At 52.4% G+C, this 21,373-nt stretch overlaps 2 protein-coding genes across 3 annotated transcripts; both read right to left on the reverse strand.

Moving 5' to 3' along the window:
- Window positions 1-145: 145 nt before the first annotated feature.
- Window positions 146-7,772, reverse strand: ppp2r5d (protein phosphatase 2, regulatory subunit B', delta). Its single transcript, XM_080482099.1, has 17 exons — window positions 7,659-7,772; window positions 5,739-5,810; window positions 5,191-5,368; window positions 4,911-5,110; window positions 4,700-4,810; window positions 4,526-4,618; window positions 4,295-4,425; window positions 4,158-4,217; window positions 3,948-4,056; window positions 3,766-3,819; window positions 3,518-3,688; window positions 3,200-3,327; window positions 2,855-2,956; window positions 2,531-2,603; window positions 2,376-2,423; window positions 2,100-2,210; window positions 146-1,807 (listed from the first exon to the last, which is right to left on the reverse strand). Exons 1-17 carry the CDS (start codon window positions 7,683-7,685, stop codon window positions 1,670-1,672), a joined length of 1,806 nt encoding a protein of 601 aa, XP_080338225.1. The 5' UTR covers window positions 7,686-7,772; the 3' UTR covers window positions 146-1,669.
- A 328-nt stretch (window positions 7,773-8,100) lies between these two features.
- Window positions 8,101-20,566, reverse strand: nfkb2 (nuclear factor of kappa light polypeptide gene enhancer in B-cells 2 (p49/p100)). 2 transcript variants are annotated; one of them, XM_080481189.1, is made up of 24 exons: window positions 20,502-20,566; window positions 18,869-18,972; window positions 17,095-17,134; window positions 16,655-16,730; window positions 15,502-15,542; window positions 15,243-15,341; window positions 14,473-14,624; window positions 14,196-14,308; window positions 13,043-13,201; window positions 12,858-12,962; window positions 12,685-12,773; window positions 12,454-12,592; window positions 12,192-12,311; window positions 11,885-12,085; window positions 11,659-11,800; window positions 11,467-11,581; window positions 10,466-10,673; window positions 10,216-10,385; window positions 9,972-10,074; window positions 9,730-9,884; window positions 9,579-9,654; window positions 8,932-9,104; window positions 8,732-8,843; window positions 8,101-8,567 (listed from the first exon to the last, which is right to left on the reverse strand). In XM_080481189.1, the coding sequence occupies exons 2-24, from the start codon at window positions 18,883-18,885 to the stop codon at window positions 8,494-8,496; spliced, it is 2,679 nt and encodes an 892-aa protein (XP_080337315.1). In that variant the 5' UTR covers window positions 18,886-18,972; window positions 20,502-20,566; the 3' UTR covers window positions 8,101-8,493. The 2 variants fall into 2 exon arrangements, with proteins under 2 accessions (XP_080337315.1, XP_080337316.1); XM_080481190.1 differs by having other exon boundaries at window positions 18,869-18,968; window positions 20,502-20,537.
- Window positions 20,567-21,373: the final 807 nt, after the last annotated feature.

Consider the following 21,373-nt stretch of genomic DNA (forward strand, 5'->3'; position numbering starts at 1 on the left):
ACTATTCAAACGGCCATCCCTTTTGATTGACAACACGATGCAAAGTACAGGTGGAAGTGAAAGGGGGCGTGTCCTGAATGTAGAGGGCGTGTCCTGAATGTAGAGGGCGTGTCCTGAATGTAGAGGGCGTGGCCACGAGTCCAAAAATAAAATGTAAACTGTCGAGTTCAGAGAAACGAGTAAAAATAGCGGATCTGTTCTGATTTCATCAAACTTTTTCCAAAAGAAGCTTTTCAAAGTTTCTAGTTTCTGAATGTTTAACAAAAAAAAGAAAAGAATGAAAAACACTTTTGACCACTGAGAGTCCAGAGCAGGAGACCACGACCAGCCGCAGCCCCTCCCCCGACTCTGGTTCTGCAGGTTCCCCCTCCCCCGACTCTGGTTCTGCAGGTTCCCCCCTCCTCTGACTCTGGTTCTGCAGGTTCCCCCTCCTCTGACTCTGGTTCTGCAGGTTCCCCCTCCCCCGACTCTGGTTCTGCAGGTTCCTTCCATATAAAGCAGTTCTTTATTCCTCCTGTTGGTTTTTCTCAGTAACATTCAGGCGACTGTTGGATTTGAAGCCACAAAATTAAAGTTGGCTTGATTAACGAAAAGAAAATGAATGAAGGCGACCAATCAGATCGCAGACTGAAACAACCAGCCTTCATTAAACAGCAACGAGGATGGAGTGATGAGAGGGAGGATGGAGTGATGAGAGAGAGGATGGAGTGATGAGAGAGGATGGAGTGATGAGGGAGAGGATGGAGTGATGAGAGAGAGGATGGAGTGATGAGAGGGAGGATGGAGTGATGAGAGGATGGAGTGATGAGGGAGGATGGAGTGATGAGAGGAAGGATGGAGTGATGAGAGAGAGGATGGAGTGATGAGAGGGAGGATGGAGTGATGAGAGAGAGGATGGAGTGATGAGAGAGGATGGAGTGATGAGAGAGAGGATGGAGTGGTGAGAGAGAGGATGGAGTGATGAGGGAGAGGATGGAGTGGTGAGAGAGGATGGAGTGATGAGGGAGAGGATGGAGTGGTGAGAGAGGATGGAGTGATGAGAGGGAGGATGGAGTGATGAGAGAGGATGGAGTGATGAGAGAGAGGATGGAGTGATGAGAGAGGATGGAGTGATGAGAGAGGATGGAGTGATGAGAGAGAGGATGGAGTGATGAGAGAGGATGGAGTGGTGACGGCGCCCTCAGCTGGGGGTGAAAAAGTAACTGATTGAGGGAAAAGCTGACATCTGATTGGACGAGCACAATGACCACGCCTCCTCTGAAGCTGCCTCAGCTGCAGATCCAGGCTGACAGCCGATTGGTTGAGTCAGCTGCAGGTGGGCGGGGCTCCGGCTGTGGTGGTCCGTTCAGGTGTTGGACTGAGGACGTGGACTCGGGAAGTCTGCTTCAACATTCAAACGCCACTCTAAAGGTGAGGCGGCAGGGCCTGGTGGGGGCGGGGCCCAGCCTGATGGAGGGGCGGGGCCTGTCAGTCCTGTGCCGGAGAGGTGTGACGGAGACATGAAGCAGATGTCCAATCACAGTGGAGACACAGAGCGGACGGACGAGCTTCTAGTGTCCTACGTGTGGTGGGCCGGCGCCCCGGGGAGGGGGGGGGGGGGGGGGGGGGGGGGTGCGGTGTGGCCAGGACGGGGTCGCAGTCAGGCTGGGGACGGACCGCCCCCCGCCGGTCAGAGTGCCTCCTGATTGGCTGTCAGGTACTCCTCAGCTCTCTTATGAGCCTCCAGAGCTTTGATGGTGTAGACGTCCTGCGGCAGCTCCGACTTCTTCCTCACTAGAACCTTCTCCTTCTTCAGGTCCTTCAGACCCTGAACACACACACACACACACACACACACACACACACACACACACACACACACACACACACACACACACACACACACACACACACACACACACACACACACACACACACACACACACACACACACACACACACACAGTAAAATAACTGAAATCAAGGTTTCTTCTGACACAACGAAACAGCAGATTCCTCTAAAAGGCTGCTTGTGTGTGTGTGTGTGTGTGTGTGTGTGTGTGTGTGTGTGTGTGTGTGTGTGTGTGTGTGTGTGTGTGTGTGTGTGTGTGTGTGTGTACCTGTGAGGCCTCGCTCTCCACAGTCTTTTTCAGCAGTTGAATGTCTTCAGCTGTCGGAGTCTCAGTTTCCATAGAGTAAACAGCCACCGAGCTGTCAGTGTACAACATGTACTGCAAACAGACAGGTCGGTACCAGAGGTCAGTACCAGAGGTCGGTACCACAGACAGGTCGGTACCAGAGGTCAGTACCAGAGTTCAGTACCACAGACAGGTCGGGACCAGAGTTCAGTGCCACAGACAGCATGCAGTAATGTGAACAACGTGAGCAGGACTGACCTCTTCTTGTGGGTGGAGTCCAGGGCGAAGTGGGTGGAGCTTGTTACTCTGAAAACAAACAGGTGGGGGGGGTCAGACAGGAAGATGCTCCTGATGCTGTGGCAGGTGATCAGCTATTCTGATACACACACTATTGTTGCCATGGTAACATGTACCTGTGGGTTCTGACGGGCCAAGTCCTCGATCTTATGCCAGATCTCCTCCCTCTCCTTCAGCTTGTACTTCTCTCTACAGAGATAGAGAGAGAGAGAGAGAGAGAGAGAGAGAGAGAGAGAGACAGCGTGAGAGAGAGAATGAGAGAGAGACAGCGAGATAGAGAGAGAGAGAGAGAGAGAGACAGCGTGAGAGAGAGAATGAGAGAGAGACAGCGAGATAGAGAGAGATAGAGAGCGAGAGCGAGAGCGAGAGAGAGAGAGAGAGAGATAGTATTAGTCAGTACGCAGGTTGATGTTGCAGCGACTCAGTGAAACTTCAGTTACTTTTGCTTCTCAGCCTTGTACTGCTGAGTGCAGTCGTCAAACAGCTTCTGGTTCATCTCCATGAAGAGTTTCAGGGCGTTGTAGATCAGCCCGTGGATGGTCCTGAGGAGGAGCAGGGGGGGGGGGGGGGGGGGGGGGGGGGAGGAGGAGGAGGGAGGGGGGAGGAGGAGGAGGAGGAGGGAGGGGGGAGGGGGAGGGGGAGGGGGGAGGGGGAGGGGGAGGGGGAGGAGGAGTTTGTAACAATCTGAGGACAAAGTAAATCATTCAAGGCTTCAAGAGTGTGTGTCAGTGTGTGTGTGTGTGTGTGTGTGTGTGTGTGTGTGTGTGTGTGTCAGAGTGTCTCACTTGTTCCAGTGGCTCTTGGAGTTCTTGTAAAGAGCAGGAAACATGATTGGGAGAATCTTAGCAGCGTTGTCACTGATCAGACTCATGATGTACTCGTTGTTCCAGTAGTATAGAGCTCGTTCTGCTACCTGGAACACAGCACCTCTTCATCATCATCACCACCACCACTTCCATCATCATCATCATCATCTCCATCACCACAGGTCTAATATAAAGGAAGTGATGGAACATCTCCACCATCACACTCAGAGGCTGGGCTCAGGTCCAGGTCAGGGGTCAGGTCCAGTACCAGTACCAGTACCGGCTCAGGTCCAGTACCTGGAAGTGGGGGCTGGACACACACTTGGCCAGTTGTCTGAACAGCGGCTCTTGGACTTTGACGAACTCTGTCGGCTCGATGACATCCAGGATCTCCTCCAGCTCGTTGAGGAACATCACCTCCTTGGGACTGTGGGTCTTTGGCCAGAACTTCAGCAGGCCCACGATCACCTGCAGAGGTCAGAGGTCACAACGCTCAGCCAGGGTTGTCATGACAACAAAGGAGGCAACTCCTCGGCGGTGCTCACCGGCTCCGTCAGGCTGCTGTCCTTCTCCAGGAACTGGACCACACAGTACGCCAGCTGGGGGGGTGGGGGGGACAAGGACAGGGGTCAGAGAGTTGGGGAGGGGGTACAGGGGGGGTGGGGGCAGAAAGTGGAGCAGCACTGACCTGGGGGTATAAAGTTGTGGGGGGGGGGGGGTTACTGACCTGGGGGTGGTAGACACTCAGAGACTTGACTTTATGCAGCGGCAGTAGAACTCGGATCAGAAACATCTTGTGTTCTTCTTTCAGCGGCAGAGCGAAGCCGTTAATGATGCTGGAGAGAGAGAGCGGTCAGAGTGTGTGTGTGTGTGTGTGTGTGTGTGTGTGTGTGTGTGTGTGTGTGTGTGTGTGTGTGTGTGTGTTAGAGAGCGTTACCTTCCCAGGATCTCCAGCAGTTCAGCGATCCCGTTGTGATGTTCAGTCTCGTAGATAAACCTGAAGAACAAACACACAGACTGATCTGGTTCTGGTTCTGGTTCAGGTTCTGGTTCTGGTTCTGGTTCTGCTCTGACCTGTAGAAGATGTTGTTGATCTGGCGTCGGATGTAGGCTCTGAGTCCCAGGAACTTTCCGTAGATCCGGTGCAGGATGGTCTTGAGGAAGTCCCTCTCTCGGGGGTCTTCACTGTCGAACAGCTCCAGCAGCTGAAACACAGCCCGGCGTCAGAGACGCGCCCAGAGGCCCCCCCCCTCCTGCTCCACCCTTACCCCGCCCGGCCCGGCCCTCCAGCAGGGGGCGTCTTACCGACAGGACAAACTTTTGGTCGATGTACTTTTTGGCGACGTTTGGCTGGAAGTCCGGAGACTCGAGGAAACGGAGGAAGAACTCGTAGACCAGCTGAGGACACAAACAGAGTGGGTGAGACGGCGGCGGCGCAGTGGATCAGCGTGAAGACCGTACTGTGCGGCTGCCAGCGACCTGCAGGTGAGGCCAGGCCGCCTCCAGCGTGGGCTCGTCCTCCTCGGGGTCGAACTCCGCTCCGGTGGGGTTGGAGGACGGGGGCAGGGTCCGGAACAGGTTGATGGAGAACTGGAGCGATAAGATCAGCTGATGAGCGACGCCAGGCTAACCGTGCTGACTAGGCTAACCGTGCTAACTGAGCTATCTGAGCTATCTGTGGGCTCCTCACCATGAAGACGGCCTCGGGGTAGATGGACTCCGTCACCACGTCGCTGTTGTGTGTGATGTACTCCACCATCTCGTTAAGCCCCGCCCTCTTCACCTCCTTGTACTTCAGGTCGCTGAGCGGGTCGCTCACAAAGTCAAACAGCACGCAGCATTGACGCAACTTCTGCACAAAGAGCTCCTCCCGGTCCACCGGGGGCGCATCTGGGGGGGGGGGGTAACAGGTGAGTTACAGGTGAGTAACTGATGAGTTACAGGTGAGTCGCAGGAGGAGTTCAGAGCACCTTTGAGTGCCGGGAGTTTCTGCAGCTCTCTGTTCTTGGTCAGGCTGAAGCGAGAGGAACTCTGGCGTCGCTCCTTCTTCACCAGCTGAGGTCCTCCGGAGTATTTGATCTTATTGAGCTGAGTGGGAGGAGGCGTGCTGTTACTGGGACGCTTACTGCCACTCTGCTGCTGCTGGGCCTGCACACACACACACACACACACACACACACACACACACACACACACACACACACACACACACACACACACACACACACACACACACACACACACACACACACACACACACACACACACACACACACACACACACACACACACACACACACACACACACACACACACACACACACTTTCAGAAAACCTTCTTGACTTGAACAGCTTTTTGTGCCTAAATGTCACATAGCCTCACTGGTTGGTCTTGGTGGTGATGACATCATTAGAAGCCAGGTTACATTTTAAAAGAAATACTGTGTGTGTGTGTGTGTGTGTGTGTGTGTGTGTGTGTGTGTGTGTGTGTGTGTGCAGAGTGTGTGCGGCCCCTGACCTCCTCAGAGTTCTCCGAGGTTCCATCCTTGCTGCTGTTCTTCGTGCCGCTTTTGGCAGATTTGGTCGATTCCTGCAGGGAAAGAGGAAAACACGAGTCAGCATGCTAACATGCTAGCGCATCAACAATGCTAACACCATCACGGCGTCATTCCTGGTCGGAGGAGCCAATCACAGGTGTCGCAGCCTCTCCTCAGGCGTTCTCTGAGGGAGCAGTGATGGAGGAAACTCGCTGCTGTGATTCTATGGAGCTTGTTGGGCCTGTAGGAGACGCCGTGTCCTCCACACTGCAGCTGTTCTCCACACTGCAGCTGTTCTCCACACTGCAGCTGTTCTCCAGCTGTTCTCCACACTGCAGCTGTTCTCCACACTGCAGCTGTTCTCCAGCTGTTCTCCACACTGTCGCTGTTCTCCAGCTGTTCTCCACACTGTCGCTGTTCTCCACACTGCAGCTGTCCTCCACACTGCAGCTGTTCTCCACACTGTCGCTGTTCTCCACACTGCAGCTGTTCTCCATACTGCAGCTGTTCTCCACACTGCAGCTGTTCTCCAGCTGTTCTCCACACTGTAGCTGTTCTCCAGCTGTTCTCCACACTGTAGCTGTTCTCCACACTGCAGCTGTTCTCCACACTGCAGCTGTTCTCAAGGTGTTCGCCACACTGCAGCTGTTCTCCAGCTGTTCACATTGCAGCTGTTCTCCAGGAACACTGAAGAAACCAATAATCTGGAAACTCAAGTGAGCCAGCAAAAGGATCATCTGCAGAACTTGATCCGCATTTAAGAGGTAAACAGTGTTTTCACACACTGTCCATATTCATGTTCCCATGAGGAAGGTTCTCAGAGACGGACACCAGCAAAGAACTTGTGTTGGAAACAAACAATCCGTCTGTTCTTTGAAAGAAACAGGCACTTATATGTGCAGTTGTAGAACCAGAAACACCACGAATCTCCACAAACAGGAACCAGACCAGCACCCGACAAGTCGACAGTTCAGCCACCTCATCGGTCATCAGTTCCACTGGGTTCAGCTGGGTTCTCGGTGACGTGGTACCGTGGCTCTTAAGCTGGAACTTATATGAAGACCAGAACGAGTCCACCATGGTGAAAACCACCAGACGGAGCAGCCGGGTCAGGTCCCAGGGTTCTGGCTGCAGGTGGGAAAGTTCTCATCAAGAAGCACCAGAAGAGTCAAACGTCCGCCGGCTCCTTGTGTTTCCTCCTGTTTGACCTCCTGACCCCGACGCAGCAGGTCCAGCCTCCTCACTCCATCCTACTGCTGGAAATCAGATTTGCTGCTTTTATTTGATGGTATCTTACTTCGGTTTGAAACTGGAGAAGTGGCTCGAACCAGTGACCCTCTGCTCCCGCAGCGGGACTCGAACCAGTGACCCTCTGCTCCGGGCGTGTTGGAATGTCTTTCCACCGGGACCTCCTGCAGCAGTTCAACCTCCTCGGTTCCTCCCCCGGGCTCGGCCACCGCTGCCGCTCCGTGAGCCGTCACGTTTAATGAGTCACCGCGGGCTGCAGCGGCTCCGGGACCCGCCGGGCGGCTCTCCGGAGGAGGGTGGATAATTGAGGCGCTCCGGCGGCGGCTCGTCCCGGTGCTCCTGCTCACCGCAGCTCGCTGCAGGGTTACGGGAGTCTCCCCGGACCGACACCAGCCCCGGTACCCAGCCAACCACAGAACCGGAGCGTGTACCGTGAGGACTGGGTGCAGGGGGCCGGTGTGCGGCTCGTGGAGCGGAGACACGCGGAGGAGACGCCCGTCAAGCCGCTTGCGGCTCCGCGGTGAGCCGTTAGCGGGGCCTGGGCGCTCCGCTAGCCGCTAGCAGGGAGCAGCTCCATCCCGCCTCGAGCCGCCCGCTCCTGGGCAGCACGCCCCCCTTCACGCCCTCACCGCCGCGCCGCGACCGCCACTCACCTTCTCCTTCTTGGTTTTGTTCGGCATCTTGTCCGCGTTGCAGGGTTTTCCCCACGGAGGCTCCGTGATATTCCTCCCCGGGACTCGGACGCTGTCACTCGGTCTGCCTCTGCTCCCTGCGCCCGTCCCCGATCCTCGCGATCTGATTGGCTGCAGGCCTGCGCGTCTGCCAAGTGACGCCTCGAAGGATTTTTCTGATTGGCTGAGAGAGAATTTAATGTTGAAGGCGAGGCTGCGGGGAGGCGAGGCAGCGCGCGAATCTTCCCAGCAACAAAAACATCTCCAACCTGAGGATACCGGGCCGAACCGAGCCGTACCAAGGTACACCGAGCCGTACTGGGCCATACCGGCTGAACCAGACTCTCCAGCATCTTCCTCCCTATTGAAGTAACTTCAGCTTTCTCCCATTAACTAAAGTCATTTACACACAATGACTCAATCCAACACTTCAAGATTGTTTTTTATTCATTTCAATCACATTTACAATCTTTACTGGTGCAGTCACATGACCTCCCAGGGCTTGTGTTGTTTTTACATTAGAAACTGGACTCTTTGATTCATCGTCAGATTAAATGTGATTCAGACTGTAAACAATCAAATAAAGTCGACAAAGGAAACAAAAAAACAGTTAAAACAAAGTAAAATATAAATTATTTGAAAACGGCTGAAAACAAGATGATATGAACAGAAATATGGTGCCACTTGGTTTTCTGACTAACTCTTCATTAGAAACTTTCTTCACGCCTTAGATCGAGCCTCAGGGTTCCTCTTGCTCACACACCGACGCCCCCTGCTGGCTGCAGGAGAACAAGCCCCGCCTCTGAGGGAAAGCTCCTCACTGATTGGCTACTGGCCGCTCCTCTTCCTCTTCCATTGGTTGGCTGCCAAAGCCACTGTCTACCGTGACCTCTGATTGGACAGAAAGACACACACCAGGTGAGTGTGCTGTGTGAAGGTGAGGAATGTGTATTATCGTGTGTGTGTAATACTGAACGTGTAGTACTGATTGTGTGTATTACTGATGGGGTGTGTATTACTGATTGTGTGTGTGTTACTGATGGTGAGTGTGTTACCTGTGTTGTGTTTGTCTTCTCTCAGTTGTGTGTTCCTCAGTAATCGGACTCCTTCTGTCAGACCGAGAGACTGAAGCGCTTCAACCAAACCTTCGACTGGACCTCTACCCAGCTACACAAACACACACACACAATTATTGCGTTACTTGGAGTAAATGTATGTGGCGCTGACGCATGGTGTTGAGTGGTAGTTGTGTTACCTGGTAGTGGTGCAGCAGGCGCTCACAGGGGGCGGGGCTCTCCTGGTACAGGTGTGTCAGAGTCATCATTCCCAGTTTGTCGGCCAGTTTCTTCCAGGAGACTTTTTCCACACTGAGAACCTCCAAGAGCCGAGAGAGAGTGTCTTCATCCAGAACGGAGCTGCTGCTGCCTTCTATACACACACACACACACACACACACACACACACACACACACACACACACACACACACACACACACACACACACACACACACACACACACACACACACACACACACACACACACACACACACACACACACACACACACACACACACACACACACACACACACACACACACACACACACACACACACACACACACACAGTCAGATTTCACAGTAAGATGTTCTCCGTTCCTATAAAAGCAGTGTGACTGTAGTGGCATTCTTCCTCCTAGTGACCACCAGGAGGCAGCAGAATACAGCCTCCTGATTGGTTCGCCTGTGGAAACGGTCCAAACAAAGAGCCAGAACACAGAGGTTCTACCCGCTGTGTGTGTGTGTGTGTGTGTGTGTGTGTGTGTGTGTGTGTGTGTGTGTGTGTGTGTGTGTGTGTGTGTGTGTGTGTGTGTGTGTGTGTGTGTGTGTGTGTGTGTCTCACCCTGCTCATTGCTGGCTTTGATCTTTTTGCTGGTGTGACGACTCGACTTTGGACTGCAGATCAGCAGGTTCCTCACCTGGGGGAGGGGGAAATTGAGTCAAAATGGACAAAGTAACCTCTGTCAGTTGCTTTTCTTGTCCCGGTCTGTTACCTTCTGACACTTGGCGAGCTCCAGGGGCGTGTGGCCTCCGGCCGGCCTCTTCCGTGAGACGATGGGCGGGGAGGCGGCGTCTTGCTCCTCCTGCTCCTCGTCTGAGGAGGAGCTGAAGAAGAGCGGCTCATCGTTCTCCATGTTTTTGTCTGCACCTGGGAACCGGAGCACAGTGAGTCACCTGGGGACAGCTCTGTGTGTGTGTGTGTGTGTGTGTGTGTGTGTGTGTGTGTGCCTCTCACCTGCAGCGATGAGCATGGAGCAGAGGGTTGGGGATCCCAGACTGGCTGCCAGGTGCAGTGGAGTGTTTCCACTGAATGTGCAGGAGTTCACATCAGCTTTCAGCTGTAAACAAAACAAACTACTGTTAAATTAGGCCCCGCCCCCTTTACCCTGTCCCCCCCCCCCCTGCTCCTCAGATCACCAACCCCCCTTTATCCAGAAGCCCCGCCTCTTACTCGGAGGCTCCGCCCCCCTGTGCCTCACCTCTGTTATCAGCGTGCAGGCCACCTTGAAGAGGTTTTCTCTGACAGACAGATGGAGGGCGGTGTTTCCACTCTTCTGCTCAGGTGCATTTATCTTGGCTCCGCCTTCAACCAGCAGGCGGAGGCAGCGCTCGCCGTCCCTCCTCACCGCGAGGTGCAGAGGGTGGAGGCCTGGCGGTGAGACGGCGGGTCAGTTTGTTTCAGAGGGTCTCACCTGCACGGCCGGCCCGGCCTTAGAGGCGTCTGCTCACCGTGGAAGTCCGGCGTGTTGACCAGGTGGGCGTGGCGTTCGCCCAGGTGAGCCAGCAGGAGGCGGAGCGTCGTGTGGTCTCCGGCCGACGCAGCCAGGTGGAGGGCGCTGCGGCCATCTTTGTCTGGCACGGTGGGGTCAGCCCCCGCCCGCATCAGAACCTCCACCACCTTTACCTGCCTGGTGATCACCGCCAGGTGGAGAGGAGTCTGTGGAAGGGGCGGAGTCAGTGTCACCTGGGGCTCAATGAGGTGAACTAGTTAATTCAACATGTGTTGTAAACTGGACTTCCTGTCAATGACTGCTGGACATGGTTACTGGTGTTGACAGGACTAGTTAAACAGTGGCCTGTACCATGAAGCTGAATTTTCTCTTATCGAGATAACTTCAGGATTAACTCTGGTTTTCTGTACTACGACGCTCACTGAAAGTCTAACCTGCTCTGGAGCAGGATATGTTCTAGATAAGAGGTCAGAGCTCCGCCTCCTGACCAATCAGATCCCTTGGAAAATGACCCGCCCATTCTTACATGATGGTGATTGGTACACAGGTTCAGCTCTGAGGTGCAGCGGAGAGGAGAAATTTAGAACGATCTTTTTGACATAATAAAATTAATCCTGGTCTCTGAGGCTCTGAAGGATGTTTTTGTTCTTGGAATAATGAGGTTCATGATCACACCTGACAGAACTGCAGAAACATGAATTTATAGAACCAGAACTAGTCCTGTCGTCACGCTCAGATGCTGCAAACTCCGCCCCTTTCACGTGAACGCGTCTGGGTTGAACGAGCGAGTTGATAACCTGCTTGGTAGTAACGGTGATCAGGATCCTGCACATCTCGATAGGTTAACCCAGGAAACACAGAGATCCTGGATATGTTGATGTGTTGACTAGTTAGGCTGGTGTTGACAGGACTAGTTAGGCTGGTGTTGACAGGACTAGTTAAGTTGGTGTTGATAGGATTAGTTAGGCTGGTGTTGACAGGACTAGTTAGGCTGGTTACCTGCTGCAGGTGGTTGCTGGTGTTCAGCACGCCGTGCTGCTGGCTGCTGAGCATCGTGTGGATCAGCTGCTGGATGACGGCGGTCTGCTGGTGGATGATGGCGAGGTGTAGCGGTCTGGAACCACAAACCACAGCGTTGTCATGGCGACGCGAGGCTCAGCCCCCGCGCTGCTGACAGGAAGGTGGACTCACGTGTCTCCGTTGGCGTCCTGGATGCTGCAGAGGTGCCTCTGGAGTGCCAGAAGGACCCGGGCGTCTCCGGTGCTGCAGTACTGCAGCAGGGCGGCGGCGGCGTGCCGGGCGCCCAGCGAGGCTCTGCTGCCGAGGCTGGCGGCTGGAGGCGGAGACAGACGAACGACGTTTGGCACGGAAACTTGGGAGGACGGATCAGAACCGGCGCCAGCCTGTGGATTCTCACCGAGCCGAACCAGCTGCTGCTGCACGGCCAAACTGCCCCGTCCCCCCGGTGGGCCGGCGTTCTGCTGGGGGGTGGAGCTTGAGAGCTGCGCCCCGCCCCCGCCCCCACCCCCAAAGCCTGTGAAGTCTCCGGTGTAGAACACTCCGTTTCCCCCTCCACTTCCTGCTCCGCCCACTCCGTTCATCTGCTGGAACAGAAACCCTGACGGAGGAGAAAGTTTAAAACGTAAACACAGAGCCACATCTGTGCTCGTTCACCTCCTCCTCCACCTTCGCCTCCCTCCGCCTGTTCCCCACCTCCTGCTCACCTCCTCCTCCTCCTCCTCCAGCTCCTCCTCCGAACCCCCCGGCTCCTCCTCCTCCTCCTCCTCTCCAGTACTCATTGTGAGGCAGCGGCTTCTGCTTCTTCCTCATCACCTCCTCTTTGTCTGAAACACAGCAGATGAACAGGACCTGAAGGAACCACAGACCGTGTGTGTGTGTGTGTGTGTGTGTGTGTGTGTGTGTGTGTGTGTGTGTGTGTGTGTGTGTGTGTGTGTGTGTGTGTGTGTGTGTGTGTGTGTGTCTCACCTTGGACCTGGGGGAAGTAGGTGAACTGTTTGGGGTCGCTGCTGTCTCCAGCCTTCTTCCTCCTCAGCTGCAGGAAGACGGTGACGGGCCGCTCGATCTCTGTGCTGTGATAGGCCGGCGTCTTGAAGACGATGGCGTACTGAGGAGAGACGAGGGGGAGGAGCCACGTTAACTCTCGACCACCGTGACTCTACGGGAGGCGGACCCTCAGACCCAGAATCAATCAGAGACCTGCTTGTGGACGTCAGTGGGTGAGAAGTCCCCAAACGCCTCCCAGCACGCCTCGTCATCCTCTTCATAGAAACGGATCTCGATGTCGTCTGCGGAACACAGAGGCATGATGGGACGTCAGACGGACTGACGGCGAGCCCGCGTCCACCCTCTGGAGGACCGCCCTCCCTCACCTTTCTGGACTTTGTCACAGAGCAGGAAGATCTCGTCTCCTCCGAGCACTGAGCCGCACGTCTTGTCCAGCCGAGAGATCTTCAGGTTGGAGGCGTTCGGCGACTCTGGAGAGATGACAGCAGACGAGTTAGTGGGCGTGGCCGGGGAGGGAGGCGGAGCCTGCTTCTCCTCAGGGGGGACTCACTGCTGTCGTAGATGGGGTTGGACACCACAGGTTTCAGCGCTCGGGTGAAGGCGCCGTTGCTGTCCTGCAGGTAGGCGGTGAACTTCAGCCTGACGATGTTCAGGTCCATCACCTTCCCCAGCTCCTTGGCCTCCTTCTGGATGGAGCCGTCCTCCGTATCTGCAGGGGGCAGCGTTTCACCCTCAGTTCATGTCCTGTGGCCTGGACTACCAAGCTGGAGTTTCTCTTATCGAGATAACTTCAGGATTAACTCTGGTTTTCTGTACTACGACGCTCGCTCACTTCTCACCAGGAGAAATCACCATGGTAACTGACGCTGAGAGTCTAACCTGCTCCGGAGCAGGATATGTTCTAGATAAGAGGTCAGAGCTCCGCCTCCTGACCAATCAGATCTCTTGGAAATCACCCTGCCCATTCTTAAATGATGGTGATTGGTGGGCAGGTTCAGCGCTGAGCTGCAGCGGAGAGGAGAAATTTAGAACGATCTTTTTGACATAATAAAATAAATCCTGGTCTCTGAGGCTCTGAAGGATGTTTTAGTTCTTGACTTGTTCCAGGTCTGTTAATCTCCACGAGGATTAATCTGGAATAATGAGGTTCATGATCACACCTGACAGAACTGCAGAACCATGAATTTATAGAACCAGAACTAATCCTGTCGTCACGGTGATGAATTAATATTCCAACACAAAACACAAGAGAAGTTCAGCCTGAAACGTTTCTGCTGGAATGAAGTGAAACTGATTGATCAGCAGACCTGCTGTCCGTTTATATCACTGATTAATTAATCTGCTCTAATCTCACCAAGTCGGCATTAACAAGTCAGGAAGGTTCTGGCTTTGGCTGCAGCAGCAGTGTTGCTTTGAGCTGCTGGATGTGTTGGAATTCTTCATAATCTCAGAGATTAACTGATCCTTCAGTAATCTGTAAACTGCTCTACAGAGTTTCTCTGTGTCTGATTGGTCAGACGCTGCAAGCTCCGCCCCCTTTCACGTGAACGTGCACAAGTAGGTCTGGATTGAACTAGTGAGTTCCAGGAAACACAGAGAGATCCTGGATATGTTGATCACGGTTCGTAGTACAGGCCTCTGGTTACCTGTCAGGATCAGCTCTGGTTACCGGTCAGGTGTGGTTACCTGTCAGGTGTGGTTACCTGTCAGGTTCAGGTGTGCTCCTTTCTGTCTCTGCCGTTCTTCTCTCAGCCTTCGAGTTAAAACCTCTACGACTCCTTTCTTGGTGACGTGAAGAATCCCCAGATTACTGAAACTGCAGCACAAATATTATCTGTTTTCATTTTGTTTCTGCTGTGTGTGTGTGTGTGTGTGTGTGTGTGTGTGTGTGTGTGTGTGTGTGTGTGTGTGTGTGTGTGTGTGTGTGTGTGTGTGTGTGTGTGCGTGCGTGTGCATGCTGCGGTGTGATTGGTCACTGACGAGGCGGTCAGGTCGTTGGGGCCGATGTCCATGGAGCAGGTTCCGCTCTCGTTGCAGTTGCGTCCCACCAGGCTGTGAGCGTGGACCCTGGGGGGGTCGGAGTGGGTCACCAGCTGGACCTCCACCCGGGCGTGGCCCACGTAGTTATTGATCTGAGGCACCCGGAGAAACAACAACACGCTGATATTCACATGTTATGGTCTTTATTTTGCTTCTCGGGCTGAACCTTCTGACTCCTCCTCCTTCACACGACGAGCAGAACTTCTGATTTTACGCTTTATGGTTCAGTCTGTCTAGGCTGTGTTGGGGGGGGTCAGGTTGTGTTGGGGGGGTTAGGTTGTTGTGTTGGGGGGGTCAGGCTGTGTTGGGGGGGTTAGGATGTTGTGTTGGGGGGGTCAGGTTGTTGTGTTGGGGGGGTCAGGCTGTGTTGGGAGGGTTAGGTTGTTGTGTTGGGGGGGTCAGGCTGTGTTGGGGGGGTCAGGGTGTGTTGGGGGGGTCAGGCTGTGTTGGGGGGGTCAGGGTGTGTTGGGGGGGGTTAAGCTTTGTTGGGGGGGGTTAGAACAGGATATAAATAGTAGAATGGTCCAGTTGTACTGCAGTTCTTTGTTCTATTTGCACATACGTCAATAGGAACGATTAGAGAACCGAAGTTCACAGGTTCAAATCCCACAGCTGACGGTTAGCACTGTGTGTCCCTGAGCATGACCTTTGACCCCCGGCTGCTCCCTTCAACGCTTCAAAACTCAACGCGTGGTTATTTTGTTGCACACCTTCACCGTCGGGTAGGTTCTCCGGTTCTTCTCACTGGAGGCCCCCGGGAGCCCGCCGTGAGACGGACCCTCACACTCATAACGGAAACGAAAGCCCCTCTGAAACACACACACACACACACACACACACACACACACACACAGGATATGTCACTTCTTCTGACGTCACTCTCAGAGTGAGCGTGAGGATGAACTCACTGAGTGAGTCAGTGAGAATGTGAGGGGAGGTCAGAACAGGAAGTGTTGGGTCGGTTCTCACCTGTTTGGGCTCCTCGATGATCTGGACGTATGGCCCGTGAGCTGCAACACAAACAACCTTCCCTCAGTTTTCCCGGTTTCCTCCCAGATCTCTGATCACATGACTTCCAGACAGAAAAGTCGAACAGGAAGTGTTTGTCACTGTGGAGCGGCCGTGGTTGGTTTGTGTGAGGACATGCTTTTATTTTCTAGCAGTCCTCAGGAAGACGTCGACTAATGGTGCTTTTCCACCAGTACCTCCTCGGCCCTCCTCGCCTCTACACGGTCGTTTTCCATTACAATCTAGTTCGTGGGCGGAGTCACCGGGGATTTTCCCCGTCGTGCACAAGTGATGAACTCCCGATATGATGCGGAGCGAACATCCATTGGATTTCAGCATTAGTTTATATATTTATTAATAATATTACAAAACGTGGACCGATACGATGGTGCTTCACTGTCCGGTGTTTTGGTTTCCCTGGTGCCCCTGTTAACTGGTGACTTCTGCCACCAGCTGTGAGCAGATGTTTAACTGATGTTAAAACAAGACAAACAAACACTACGATACTTTAATGGAAAGGAGGTTATACAGCGTTCTCCAGGACGGCTTCGGGTTCTGGTCGGGTTTTTTTAAACATCTGCTGTGAAAAGGAGACGCTGGAGGAAGAAGGTCACCAGTTAACAGGGAAACCAGTTAATCTGGAACACTGGTGGTATCCGTGGCTGGGAGACCTCCTGATACTGGTAGCGTGTCGCTGAATCCTCTGGTCGCCACCAGACAACGAAACCTCTTGATTTCCGAGCGTCTCTCTGGTTCTGATCGGGTTTAAAAATGGCGGCTGAACAGGACGCCCTCTGACTCGCCGGCCAATCAGCAGCTGCGGTCTGCCAGCGTCACATCGTCTACTGGCCTCAGCTCGTGTCGAGTCGAGGAGGGACTAGTGGACAAGCGCCATTATGTGTCCCCAGTCAGGAGAAACTAGGCGAAGCAGGTTTTAGTTCCTACCTCGTCACCTGAGAATCAAACTGAACACCTGGCTCACGCACGTCTTTGAAATCAGACGTTAAAACACTTTCATCTGCTCGGGCAACGTTTTTCTGTCGTTTCCTTCTTCTGTGAATCATCTGGTGTCTGGATGGACTAGTTAGCATGTTAGCATGTTAGCATGTGCTACCTGTCTCGGGTATGTAGGGCTCAGTCTTGATGTCCACGGGAGGAATGTAATCATACGGCATCAAGTTCAGCTGCAGCTGAAAGACGAAGAGGAGGAGGAGGAGGATGTTATTTCTATTCAGGTCATGCAGACATTCATACAGCTGGTGTGTGTTTCTCACACACACACACACACACACACACACACACACACACACACACACACCAGTACAGATCTATAACGTCATAGTGATCCGTACGTCCACAGGGTTTACATCTTTGTGTTGAGAAATGAATTAAACGGGTGAAAACTGGAATAAAGTTAAAGAAGAAGCACATAAAAAGAAAACCAGCTTCATTAATCCAGGAAACAGAAGACATTTAATAGAAAAACAAACTAATTTCTCTTCTGTTTAGTTTTATTGTGAAGGTCTTTAAGAGTAAGAAAAGGAGAAAACTCACCTCATTGTCATACATGTTGATGAACTGAGTCTCACTCATCCTGTAAACACACACACACACACACACACACACACACAGTCAGTAACTGTGTTCAACGTGCTGTACTTTCTTTTCTTTTCCCCACCTCTCTCTGTAATCCCCCCCCCCCTTCTAGTTTTCAGTCACTTCCTGGAAGTTGTGAGTTGAGGAAATCCCCCAGAATCCCCAGCAGCGGGCGCGCGGGAGGAGGGGGGGGGGGGGGGGGTGCGTGCTAGACACGATGACGTCATCGCGCTGGAGTTAAAGAGACACAGGACTCAAAAAACAAAAAAGCCTTCAGACTAATTTCACAATTTAAATAAAGAGTTAAAAGGACCAAAAAAAAAATACAGTCACAGATTCAATCAAATTCTAACAAAACGTAAACAACAAAAGGAGAAAAGAGCAGAGAGAGCAGCCAATCAGGACGCAGCACTCAAGCACACCCACTGGAAACAGAAGCCAGTTGGACGGAGAACCGTCCTCCAGACTTTCCCTCCAGTTTAGAACCGAGGTCAGATCAAGTCACTCCAGTAGGAGACTTTAACTTTCATGTAGATGTCGACGTCACATTTAGTTCATTATGACACACAGAAGGTGAATAAACACACTCATTATTCTAATCCGGGTCACTTCTGGTCCAAACATTGGTCATTGAACAGTTTGTCCTCTGGTGTCAGATCACTTCCTGATCACTTCCTGATCACGTTTCATTTACTTTAACTGGCTTTACGACGCCGGGGAAGAAATTAAAATACCTGAGATTCTGTCAGACGAGCTGCGACCAAATACAAGGAAATAATCCGTCAGTATTGACTTTAGTTTCCTCTGGATCAATGGAAAGCAGCTGTCTTAGCATTAGCATTAGCATTAGCTCCATGGTAGAACCAACAACTGACAACATTAAAGCAGTAAACTTGAAAACTGGAAGAAGAAATGGAGTCGAACTCTAAGAGAAGTGCTTCGTTCTGCCTGGAGAGATGGTTTGTTCATCTATTAAAGACTGGAACTGTCTACTATTGATCGTTGATGGAAGAAAAGCAGAAGAACCCTGGGTTTCTCTTCAGCGCTGTAGCCAGACTGACAAACAGTGGCAGCTCTGTGGAACCTAGAACCCTTTACCTCTGAGCAGAATCACTAAACTTCAACCACTAAATTCTATTAGAGATCAAATTAAAGACACACTGTCCAAAGACGATCAATAACATCTTCAGGTTGTCGGTAGAACCTGATTCCAGTTCTTCAGCCTCCATCCTGGAGAGTCTCTGAGTTCTTCATCGAACCAACAACATGTCTGTTAGATCCAATCCCCTCCGATTAGTGATCAATACTAGATCAGATCAACCTGATCAGTGATCAATACCAGATCAGATCAATGGGTTCTCGCCATATCAGAACCTCCAACTACAGACACTGAACCACTAAATCAGGATTAAAGGTTCTGCACTGAACTGGATCAATCAGGTTGATCAGACGGGTTCCACTTCCTTCATGTTAACGACTCTTCAGCTCAGACTGAAGTTTAATCTGGAGTTCCTCTGGGTTCTGTCCTGGGACCTCTACCCTTCACGTTCTACCTGCTTCCTGTCGGAATATTCCACGTGGTTCTCCGGCAGCAGGCAGAACCACAGAACGTCTCCTAAACGTCAGATTCTGTTAAAAAAAATGTCCTGCGGAGGTGAAAAGCTCCGGATTTCCGAGTTTTTTTCAGGAACCTTTGGTTTGTTTGCGATGACTCTGCAGTTTGTGGACGTACCTCAGAGCTCCAGCCATGACTCAGCACACTGGTGGGAGGATGAGGGTGACTTGGTGAGGATGGTGATGATGGAGGGAGTCTTATCTTCCTCCTGAAGAGACTTCCTGCAGACGCAAGCAGTTCATCTCAGCTTCGTCTCATCAACTCCTTTCAAAAACTCTCGCACTCGTTTCTACGACGTCTTTCAGTGGAAGTGAAAACCTCCGTTATGTTTCGGGCGTCTGTTTCCACGACAACGGTGGTCGGAGCCGCTGAAAACGCGACAAAACAGCGCCAACCCGTGGGCGGCCCAACATGCTGCCCACACTGTGTTCAGTGTCGCTGCCGTTGTCATGGAAACGGACTTCATTCTCAAACAGTTGTGTGAAACTTTTCTGAAACACAAAAACTAAATGTTGTCGTGGAAACGAGGCCCGAGCAGGAGCAGCTAGCTTAGCTTAGCACAGGACAATAAGAGCATGAGAGGAATTTTCTTCAGGTAAACAACCTCAGATCTCCTCACCTCCTGACCTCCTCACCCTCAGACCTCTTCACCCCCAGACCTCCTCACCTCAGGACCTCCAGACTTCCTCACCTCCAGACCTCCTCACCTCCTGACCTCCCCACCTCCTCACCTCCAGACCTCCTCACCTCCTGACCTCCTCACCTCCAGACCTCCTCACCTCCAGACCTCCCCACCTCCAGACCTCCCCACCTCCTCACCTCCAGACCTCCCCACCTCCAGACCTCCCCACCTCCTCACCTCCAGACCTCCTCACCCCCAGAACTCCAAACCTTCAGACTTCCTCACCCCCAGACCTCCTCACCTCCTGACCTCCTCACCTCCAGACTTCCTCACCCCAGACCTCCTCACCTCCTCACCTCCAGACTTCCTCACCCCCAGACCTCCTCACCTCCTCACCTCCAGACCTCCTCACCTCCAGACTTCCTCACCCCAGACCTCCTCACCTCCAGACTTCCTCACCTCCAGACTTCCTCACCCCCAGACCTCCTCACCTCCAGACTTCCTCACCCCCAGACCTCCTCACCTCCTCACCCCCAGACCTCCTCACCTCCAGACTTCCTCACCCCCAGACCTCCTCACCTCCAGACTTCCTCACCTCCAGACCTCCTCACCTCCAGACTTCCTCACCTCCAGACCTCCTCACCTCCAGACTTCCTCACCCCCAGACCTCCTCACCTCCAGACTTCCTCACCCCCAGACCTCCTCACCTCCTCACCCCCAGAACTCCAAACCTTCAGACCTCCTGACCTTTAACTCTGCTTTTTTCTTTCATCTTCACTAGTTTTATTTCCTACTTCCTCACTGACTCTTGTCACTGTAGAGATTCTTCTAAAATGTAAAGTGTTTACAAATAAATGATTATTAAGAATAAGAGAAACAACAACAACAAAAGACCTACACCCATTAGACCCACAACAGGGCCACAACCAGACCTAAAGGACCCACAACTAGACCTATAACTAGACCCACAACAAGATCACAACAAGATCACAACAAGACCTACAACGAGACCTAAATGACCCACAACAAGACCCAGAACAGGACCACAAGACCTACAACTAGACCCAGAACAAGACCACAATCAGACTCAAAACAGGACCCACAACAAGACCCCAAACTGGGTCTTACCTGGTCTACCTTCCGACGAGCTCCTGGTTCCGTCTGTTTCCCAGAAACTCTCCGGAGTCTGAATCGAAATGAAGCAACGAGGAGAAACGCTGCATCCGGAAGAGGCTCTTCACAATAAAACCTCCGGGCTCCTCAGTTGTTTCCGTTCGCTTCTCTTCACTTTTCAGTTAAAATGTTCACTTTTCCAGTACATTTCCCCTCCGACCCAACTCATTATTATTCACACCACACTGTAAATAATAGAAACATTAATTCCTTAAATCTATTTGGATTTAAAGTAAAATATTTTCTGACCTGACATAAACAATATGTTTGACTTCTGACAGACTTTTAAACAATGATTGGTTTTTTTGTTTTTTATTTTATTAGATTAAAAAACATGAATAAAACAAAGATACATCATTTCGCAAACATTCATGTATTCTAATAATGACGTGCAACAATACCTGACTGCTATAAAATGATTCGTTCCTGTCCGCTCTCATCAGATTCCTCTGGGATTAAAGCGTTTCTCCTCTGAAAACGATTCTTCTCTTCTTGAACTCATTTAATTCTGAAATCAAACTCTGGTAACCGGAAGTCCGGACGCCGCGCGGCGAAACGCGCCTGACGCTCTGGCAGCTGGTTGCCCCTGGATACCGCAGCTGTCAGTCAGAGCGGAAAGCCCCGGAGCTCGCGGGGAATTCCGGAGCCACGTGTCACAGGCAGGCCGCTGATTGGTGGAGAGGAAGCGCGCCAAGATTGACTGAAGGAAAAACTACTGAAGAAGAATAAGGGAAACTTCTTCATTTATGAACATGAAAGGAACATGTTGAGTGTGTCTGGTGATCTCCACATTACTCACTGGGATGTCCGTCTCTTTTTTTGTTTGC

This window comes from Lipophrys pholis, assembly GCF_963383615.2.
Source record: "Lipophrys pholis genome assembly, chromosome: 15".
In the NCBI taxonomy this organism is placed as follows: Eukaryota; Metazoa; Chordata; class Actinopteri; order Blenniiformes; family Blenniidae; genus Lipophrys; species Lipophrys pholis.

Excerpts from the sequence above, each read along its gene's own strand:
- nfkb2 (XM_080481189.1), bottom strand. Across the intron at positions 11,801-11,884 it reads GCAGCAGCTGGTTCGGCTCG|CCGCCAGCCTCGGCAGCAGA; the intron begins GTGAGAATCCAC and ends CTCCGCCTCCAG. Across the intron at positions 9,105-9,578 it reads CAAAGCCAGCAATGAGCAGG|AAGGCAGCAGCAGCTCCGTT; the intron begins GTGAGACACACA and ends GTGTGTGTATAG.
- ppp2r5d (XM_080482099.1), bottom strand. The coding sequence starts at position 7,685 with ATGCCGAACAAAACCAAGAAGGAGAAG. Across the intron at positions 4,218-4,294 it reads ATCAACAACATCTTCTACAG|GTTTATCTACGAGACTGAAC; the intron begins GTCAGAGCAGAA and ends TTTGTTCTTCAG. Across the intron at positions 4,057-4,157 it reads CTGCTGGAGATCCTGGGAAG|CATCATTAACGGCTTCGCTC; the intron begins GTAACGCTCTCT and ends CTCTCTCTCCAG.